The sequence below is a fragment of the Drosophila busckii genome, unplaced genomic scaffold (assembly GCF_011750605.1).
Source record: "Drosophila busckii strain San Diego stock center, stock number 13000-0081.31 unplaced genomic scaffold, ASM1175060v1 chrUn_05, whole genome shotgun sequence".
Lineage (NCBI taxonomy): Eukaryota > Metazoa > Arthropoda > Insecta > Diptera > Drosophilidae > Drosophila > Drosophila busckii.
The window spans coordinates 30,737-40,409 of NW_022872721.1; the positions used below are offsets into that span (position 1 = coordinate 30,737).

At 36.1% G+C, this 9,673-nt stretch overlaps 1 protein-coding gene across 1 annotated transcript in view; it reads right to left on the reverse strand.

The window, feature by feature from the left end:
* Positions 1–484: 484 nt before the first annotated feature.
* Positions 485–9,673, reverse strand: part of LOC117134995 (flightin-like) — a 23,520-nt gene continuing 14,331 nt past the window's right edge. Inside the window, exons 2-4 of the mRNA XM_033294709.1 lie at positions 5,261–5,526; positions 4,818–4,973; positions 485–1,471 (exon numbers count right to left, since the gene is read on the reverse strand). Coding sequence (XP_033150600.1) covers positions 1,336–1,471; positions 4,818–4,973; positions 5,261–5,523 — 555 coding nt within the window. The 5' untranslated portion in view covers positions 5,524–5,526 and the 3' untranslated portion in view covers positions 485–1,335. The remainder of the gene's footprint in view (positions 1,472–4,817; positions 4,974–5,260; positions 5,527–9,673) is intronic.

Consider the following 9,673-nt stretch of genomic DNA (forward strand, 5'->3'; position numbering starts at 1 on the left):
TTCAATACAACTATCATGTAAGTGACATGTCTATTTACTGGATACACGGCAGCCTGCCGGTGGTCGCGAGCTGCTTCCGCTGCTATAAAATTCCTATGCAGTCTAATACCTTTGACACTTTAGTGGCCTTTTACGTCAAGCAAACATATAGCGGTTGATGTTTTTATATACGTTTTGATGGAAACGTGGAATTCGCATTACTGCCGCGAGGCTAAGCATGGCAAACACCGTTGAGCCGGTGGTGGGTTATCAAGGTCACGATGAAGCTGCTGAACGCTTGGTTATTTACGTTACTCTCTGTTTTCTATTCTCTGTTGTTATGCAATTTAAATGTATTTTATTCAGTAACCAAAGCCGTCTAGCTGTTTTGAATTCTCCAGTACAATTATCGCAAATCAAATCAGGAACAAATTTTGTACACATCTGAGATTTACCACAAAAATATGTTTAGCCATTTAAATCTCTGAAATAAAATTTTTAGCCATTTTTGCTGTTTATCTTTCTTTATTACCAAGTAAAATTTATATTTGATTGCACAATAGTTTAAGTAACTTATAATAGCTTTATTTACTTGCCGTATAACTATGTAAAGCATGTGGAACCCTATTTGCGTCAATAACGATGTGCAAAATATTAATTTTACAGGAGGTCTTACTTGGGGAGTCTATTTAAGGTCTAATAATTATATATCCGTTTCATTTACGCAACCTTTTGGCTCTTAAGTAATTTTTGCAGGTGGTTTTTACGTCAGCTTAATTTACATCTTTGTTTCTAGTTTTTTTTTAATCTTTTTTAAATTTTTTTGTCTTAATTTTTCGTAATATGGCTTGAAGTAATTATATTTGCAGGTTCACATATGAAAATTACGAAATTAAACAAATATCTCTTCGTCGCTTTCGTTGAAAGTGTCTTTGACTTTTTTGATTTCCTTATGAAATACATTTTCCATAAATTTTTAATCGAATAAACAAATTTAGATGATGTCGATGTAGTTTTGTCGCTTACGTTATAATTGACAGGCCAATATCTCCGTAAATATATAGAATTCAAATTTAATATTTTAGGTTTCGGAAAATGGCATATACGTTTTTTTCACAAATATGGATCTATATAGCTTAAGCATATGAATATGAATTGAATAGCTTAGTGAGATAATACACTTAATAAGGATGCTATTTAAAATTCATCGTACGTTTTACTGATTTTCTATCGTTCTTAAAAGTGAAACCAATAAAGCTTACCATATATATTTGCAATACTCTCATTATTTCGTCTAACTTAATAAATCTACTGTATTATTTTTAGCTCAATTGTAGTTTATAGCCTTTTAAATATTTAAAGCACATTTGCATATTTCTGATTTATATACGCTTTAGTATGGTAGTTATATGTTCTAATGGATGCAGCCAATGTCTGAATTAATTGTCTATCCCGCTTTGTGGATTGATTAAACGATTCAACACCGCTTCCGCTGAAAATAAAGATTTAATAGTATTAAACAAATTATTTACCAAACAGCGCATTTACATGTTTTAAATAAAAATATGCTATTTATATAAATTATTATACAAAGAGTATTCGTGTAAATGTATGTATTTCCTAAGTAAGAGGCGGTGATAGACTAATGCTTTACTAAAGTAAGTTAAATAAGGTCTGTATTTCATTTGATTACCATTGAAGAAAACTCATGTAGTGGTGGTAGACTAGTGTCTAGTGTCTCACTTGTTTCACTGCTTGTAATGTGGTATTCCATATAAGATAACACAGACGCACTTTGACTAGGGCATCGCAAAAAACACACGCACGCACAAAACAGCCAACGCGACACAGCTCGTTTTTGCTGTAGCGTCAGCAGCGACCCTTATATGGCGCGTCAGCAAGCGCACCCCGCTGTCTATATTAAAAATTAAAAACCGATTGGTCCGGGGCTTAGGGGCACCTACATACCAAATTTAGTTGCTCTATCTCTTTTAGATGCTGAGGAAGCCACACTCAACAGACGGAATGGTATTTTGACTTCAGGTTGTTTTTACTGATCAAGAACATAATACTTTAGGGGTTTGCCATGGCCTCTGTTGCACAACTTCTGATACCCTTTTCATTTTTACAAAATGTCAAAGTGTTTAGTGCATTATAGTTAAATAAATAAATATCAGTCAGAGCCGTCAAGCTCGAAGTAACTTAACAAATATTTTGAAGAATGCACTATGGTCCCAATGCAGATTTTTTTTTTGCATAAAGTCTACTTATAAAGCTAGGGACTTGAAATTTGCCATAAACTTTAATTAGAATATTTTAGAATTTTGTATTTTTTTTTTTGTATTTCAATTTTTATAATTTTTATTGTTGGAAGACGCCATTGCACCGTGCACATTGTACTAATTTTCAACAATTTTCGATTAAAAATTCACCTGCAACATGGGAGTTTTTCTTGAAGAGGGGCCAAAACGGGCCAAAAATATTACTGCTCGGTCAAATACGATACTTATAAGAACAAACATACGTAATTAGTTTTTCTCAGAAAGCCTCAGCTTGTTAGTTACACTCTACGAAAAGTAGAGAACGCACGTAACCCTCTAACACGTAAGAGTGCGTTGAGGCAATTATAATATTATTCACTTTAGCGAAAAAACTAAAAGCTTTTACATCATTGGAATATATTTTGGCTTTTAATAACAAACAAGCCAAACTACGATCAGAAGCTTTGAAAGCTCTCAGAAGCTTTTAACGGTAATTTTTATTTCAAGCATGTGTAATTCGTGCGTGAAATTCGACCGGCTGTGTGTTTTGTGCTGCTCATAATTACAAATAAATAAAAAGCAAACATGCTCTATAATTTTTTTTTTACTCATAGGTATGTTTATTTACTATTAAAATCCATTTATATAAGTTTATAAGTTGTCCGACTTGACTGATGAACAGTTGCTGGAAGTTTTCGAGTCAGTCCAATCGGACGAAGTGTCAACAATATCAAGTGACGAAGAAGACGACGATTTTAATGTGGTAGAAGCTCTGAACACTGCATTAGATACTATGTATTTCATTTATAGACATTAATGTTGAAAATTAAATGCATGTCGATGAACAAATGTGCAGCACCAAAATGAAGCACTACTTGCACCAGTATATGCCTAATAAGCCACACAAATGGGGTATCAAGCTATTTGTCTTGTGCGTTGGCTATGCCTTTGAGATCTACGCCGGTGCAGGAGATAACGAGATCTTGCCTGGCCACCCAAATCTGGGTGCTTCGGCCAATATTGTTGTACGTTTAACAAAAACGGTACCAAGTTTCAATCACCATATCATTTACTTTGATAACTTTCATACGTCGTCTCCTTTGATGGTCTATCTGCGTGCGAAACAATCAAGAAAAAGCCAAGAGCTTTTTCGACTGAGTACGTAGGCACTTCATATGGATTCGAAATAAGTAATGTTCTGTAAAAAGCAGAGCTCCCAAAATATGCTCAACCAAAATTTCACAAGCTGTCTGCTCACTGAATTAACAGGAAAATATTGTACAGACTCGCTCACTGTCTGATCAGAACACTTCTAACTTGTTTCTCTCGTGCTTTCTGTTTTATGCTGATCAGTGAGAGAACACACGAAGCGCTCTTACGACAACAGTTTGAATGGGATATTTTTGCTCGGCGCTCCTTAACTGAGGCCAAAACGATTTTGCGTTCAGCATAAAGAGTCTTTTTGTTGTGTTTCATTGAGCTTTGTTGTTGCTTTATTTAATGATAGGCAAAGCGTAAGGGTGAGAGAGATAGACATGGTCACACATACATACTCAAAAGACACTCTCACCGATTAAAATGTCTCGAGTGAGCGTGTACATAAAGAAAGCGATAAGAAACTCTCACTGATTGAGCAAAGAGCACGCTGAGTAAAAACAGGGTTGAAGTGTCTTTTTGATCCCGTTTTCAATTGTGTCTGCGAGCAAGAGTTCTTTTTGGGACTTTTTGCAAAAAGGGACCACTTCTTGTGAGCTCTGGTAAAAAGACTTATGTTGATGTTAAACCATTTGCAAGGACAAATGCGCATGAAAAAACACGAAAGGCTGCACGCTACGACAGAAAATCGAAGCGACATATCGATGTTGATTGTCCACAAATTATAAGAGAATATAACACTCACATAGGAGGTGAATATCTCATGGATTGACTTTTGGGCCGCTATCATATCAGAGCTAAAACTCGGGTGCCGCGACTCGAATATTTTACCACTTAATCGATATGGCAGCAACAAACGCTTATATTCTATACAGGCGTATAGAAAAGGAGATAGCGACCAAGAACAAATTGCTTGAACTACCGAATTTTCGCGAATTGATTGCTGCAGGTCTAGTTGCATTTTAAAGCAAAAACTTTTGCGGTGGCCACGGAGTGCTTACAATCAATCTTCACAAGGACGGACAATCCAGTCACCATCCTCTCTGTCAGGGCGGACAATACAGTCACCATCCTCTCTGTCAGGGCGGACAATACAGTCACCATCCTCTCAGGCAGACCGGACAATGGAGTATCCACACAAACAAAAATTGTTTTTCTGAATAATTATTCACTTATTCACTTTTTTTCTTATAAGCATCATTGCTGACTTCTAAGAGCTCACAAAAAACTTAACATAAAATTATAAATTTTTTAAAAATTATATTGTATGTGTGCCATGCATTTAATTTAATATTGCATTAGCAAAAAGTCAAAATTCTTACATTGAAAATTCGACTTCATGCCAAAAAAAAAAATCGGCCTGGGACCATAATGCAATGAAAAGCAAGTTTTGGGTTAATAATTAAAAAAGGTTTAACTTACTTAATGTTGCGTGTCCGGAGAACCCTTTCTGCCCATGTCTGAGGTCTAGGAATATCCCGTGCTTCACCAACCTGTTTTTTATCCAAATAATCTATTACATCGTCGTAATAATTAGTTCTATAATTGTACATATATTTGTACTGAAGAAATTTGGGTCTGTAATTAATGGATAAAAAGTATTCAGCATTATATAACAGTTCATAACTTCTGATAAGGAGTAGGGTATGTATGAATGACAATGACAATGTCTTGGTCACAATTAAGGCTTAATTAAGATTTCTGAAAAGATTTCTGTGGCACCACTGATAGATTAGATATCGTATTTTACACTATTAATAAAACAGTGCGAATTATTCTTATTTAGATATAAAACCATAATTTGCCCAAGACTGTATCTAACAATATTAAAAAGAAAGTGTTACACTGCAACGCCTATACCTTACCTGACCCAATGTCGATATAGTTGAACTGGTTTCCTGTAGCCATCATCTTCTGGTGGAGGTGGAGGTGCCTTAACATCAAGATCGGTCTGTACTACATTTTCTTGTTCCAACCCAAGCTCCATTTGCTGGGATATTTCCGATTTATGTTCAGAGATTACACTTTCAGGCTTTGATGGTATAACTTCGATAGCAGCAGCAGGTTGACTTGCAGGTTCAGCATCTCCACCATCATCGAACCCCCAAGGATCTTCTTCGTCCGCCATTTACTAAAATCAATAAAAAGATATACATTATTAAATAATATAATAAATAATAAAAAAATTAAAACTGTCAGGAACTGCAATATTGATTTGACTCAATATATATGAATACACCGAATTAAAAAGCAATTAAGTCTTGTCTGCAGTAAAGCAGCACACGACATGTCTCTTAATGATAAACATTGTTTCTGAGCGTAAGAATATATTAGCATTTTCAATTGCTCGATAGCTGAAGGAAAATAATTGATAAAGAGGTTAAAATTGATAAAATAGTTTGTCCTAAATGTTAGTCAAATTGATTGGTGATAACTTTACAACAATAAATGGCTAATTAGCTTTCAAGTAAAAATTTTAGATATTTAATAGGAGAACCAAGCAATAATAATCGAAATTTTAAACTAATTAGCCTAATTTGCGTGCACGCCCCGACGGAGGAGAAGTATGATGCCGCTAAAGACGCGTTCAATGCGAGACTCGAGGAAATTTATGACCGCTGCCCAACCCACCACTAGGACCAGATTTCATCAACTCGACATTCACAAGGCCACTTGGCTGCCCCCTATCAACAAACACGCAACCAAATTGATCACGTTGTGATAGACGCTTTTTGGGCGCTCATATCCCACTCCATGCGCACTGCCGCTGAAAGGACCATTCGGCGCCCAACCCCTAGGAACCAATGGTATGTCGAGGAGTGTCGGGAAGCAGCTGCAGCGAAAATCGCTAACTACAAAAGAACGCTGCAGTCTGCAGCAACGCGAGCCATGCGGGAAGCATACAGGGAAAGGAGGAAGGAAAAGAGACGCTTTTTTAGAAGAAAAAACGGGAGCTGCGGATGATGTTCGAATATTCTACCAACAGGTTAAGCCGTCTGACCCAGGGTTTTAACTCCGGAGCATCAAACTGCCGCGACGAGAATGGAAATCTGGTTACAGATACGCAGTTGTCACTGTGGTTATGGAGGGAGCATTTTTTGAAACTGCTTGCAGGCGATGACGACACCAATTTAAGCCGATCGCACACAGTGTTGGACCTTTCAGTGTGGCTTTACATTGGTAGTCCACCCAGACCAAATCTTCACCCTTACGCCAAAATCCTGGAAAGACCCACGAGTTCGAAATCGATACACCATCCCTTTATCGATTATAAAGCTGCGTTCGATAGCCCGATAAGACTTCGCCTGTACGCTATGATGTCTGAGTTCGGTATTCCTGGAAAGCTGATCAGACTTTGCAGGATGACATTGAGCAACACCATCGGTCGGCCGTAACCCAATAACGGGTTGTTATGGCCACCTAAATAAGTAAGTAAGTCGCACAATTGTCATTCCATTCCAACTCAGTAAGAAGTACGAGTATATCCCTACAGTCAAGTGAAGAAGTATTCTTTAAAAAATGATAAGAGGACACTTAGGAATGGTACACCACATATTGTGGTGGGAAGACCTGGTGGCGGTCACACACAACAAGAAGTTAAGCCTGAACCATATCAAGGTCTTTATACTTAATAAGTGCTATGAGATATTGGAGCTAAAAGTGCACGCATTCCCAATCACATGCACACATAAAAGCTTACGCGCCGCAGCTCGTCGGCATCGACGTTCGTATGGTTCGTTGGCAACCAGACCCCTCTGTCTACATGGACAATTTAAATGTGAATAACTCTGATGAATTTTATCCCATCGTTATGCAATTTTATGCATCAATCGGGTATATGTAATTATAATACATATGTTTTTTTTTTTACTGTTTAATATTGTAGCATTTATCCCATTTGGGGGAAGGAAAAGGAAGTAAATGAGTACCCACAAACCATATTCTTTTGGTCTTACTCATGAGTCTCTTGTTGCTTATTAAAAAATTAAGAAATTAAATTTTTTAACATCTTAAATTATTGCTTTGTAATATTAATCGTTCTGTTCATTGCAAAAAAGTTAAAAAGTTGAGAAAACTAATGACATATAATGCCTTTCAACTCAAAAGACTTCAAAAGATCAATTAAAAAAAATTACCGTTGGGACACTGAATTTGAGGAGATAAAGATAACCCGCCTACCTAATTTATTATATTAAATGTTTTTTCAGCTAAATGTTCCATGTTATCAACCAACTTATTGCCACAGCCCTAAGCGTGACCAGTTTGTTGTGTGTGTTTCTACTTTCAAAGTGTATTGTAAGAAGAAACGGTTAAGTTTGTTTCACATAAAATATTTTTCTATTATTTTTATAGCTTGCCGCTCGTAATTATTATTATTGTTGAGAGAAAAGTTTTGCCGATTTTTCCGAAGGCATTTCAGCTCTCCAACTCTTTCGGTTTCGGCTGTACAGCGATCAGCTGTTATTATCATTATCGTCAGTTGGTATCCATAAACATATTACATTGAATTGGACTACTCCAGATAACTTACGCTAAGTACGAAATATTACGAACAAGCTATATATATTTCTCTTTATAGTTGCTTATGTCTTTGTTAATGGATATATATATTTAAATATGAAATAATGATACACCATAAAGACATAAATACATATTTCCATAAAATAATACATAAGCAACTGTAAAAAATAATAAAGTCATATGAGAACAAATTAGCTTGGCACAAAAAGGACTCTAAAGTCCTAAGCTTCATAAAACTCAACGTTACAACTGGCACGACATGTATTCTCTGTTTATAGGTTAATTATGGATTCTCAAGCTTCGGATCACATTGTCTCAACAAGGGTTAGTCCCATAACCTTTGTTGAGACGAAAACGAATTTTTATTCTACTATTGTAGAACAAAATACCAGCCACGCGCAAGAGCGTCTAATGACTTAGCGCCTTAATTTGACAATTTTAATAAGTGGGCATTGTCAAAGAAAATAAATAATAGCAAACGTGATAATGAATATTGAAAAATTAACAAAAGACTACTGTAGTTGCAACCTAAACTTGTATAGATTGTTATTGAATATGGGCTTGTAAAATCAATCTACCAAGCTCACAATAAAAAATATTCAGATACACCAATGCGGATACCTTTAACAACAAACAAGGACATAAATACTCCAATATCAATTATAAATCTTCCAAAACAATACAAAATTTATTAAAGTAAAGCACAAACAAAATGGCTAGCAAACAAGAGTAGAGGAATTACGGCTATAAGGGACAGGGCAAAAAACTCTTAGTGCTCTCGTGAGCAGGAAAGCCGTCAAAAAAATACGCATCAGAATCCTCAAGACACTGAAGAAAAAAAGGATGATGTCCCTTCTAGCTCAAAATTCCATCAAATAACTAATTATCGGAAACACATGATGTGAAGCTTTTCTGCAAGGCAAGGTAATAATTACCAACACGGTACATCCAAAAGTCTATCTGATTCGCAGAGCTTCTCGGACAGTCTCCTATGCCAGGAGATTCTGGAAATTGACTATAAGGAATATAAGCATGATCATGTCAACAGTCGATGGCCATATTGATCGTGGGGAGAATGGATCGTGGGGAAAATCAATGAAAGAAGTCTCGGAGGGGGACCGACCTAACTTTGATAAGTATTGTAAACGGAAAAAGGACCAGTGACTTGGGAGTATAAAATTGTACGAATATTGTATGGACCAGGTACTGCTCAACAGCTAGCAGATACTCTCAATAAATGTCGTGTTGACATCACTGTTATGCTGGAAATGGGATGGATGTATAAGGCTGCTTCAAAAAGAAGAACTGTGACTGCCATCCAGCACAAATTTGGCTGTGGCTTCGTTGTAGGCCTCGGATCTCTCGCTTTCTGCCAATAAACGAAAAGAATTGCACGATCCGATTGTATTGGAAAATAATCATTTTCCTACCTTAGCTTTTGCTGGTTGTGAACGGACATGTTTTTTTGTCATTCTCTGATATATTGTAAATAATCTGTGCGGTTTAGTTTGTTATTTTTTAAAGCAGCGCATATTAAATGTCATATTTACGTGTGTGATTCTTGAATTAGAAACGTTGAGTGAAGAAGAGTTTGCACCATTAAGATTGGTATTATTCTTTAATATTTAAAAGATTATTGTTTTGGTTGAATCTGTACGTTCAGTTGCCATAAAAGTATTTTATTGTTGAGTTGTTTCAGTTGCATAAATACTTTCCTATTTTTAGAGCGGTGCTTGGAATAGTGTGTGTTTGTTGTT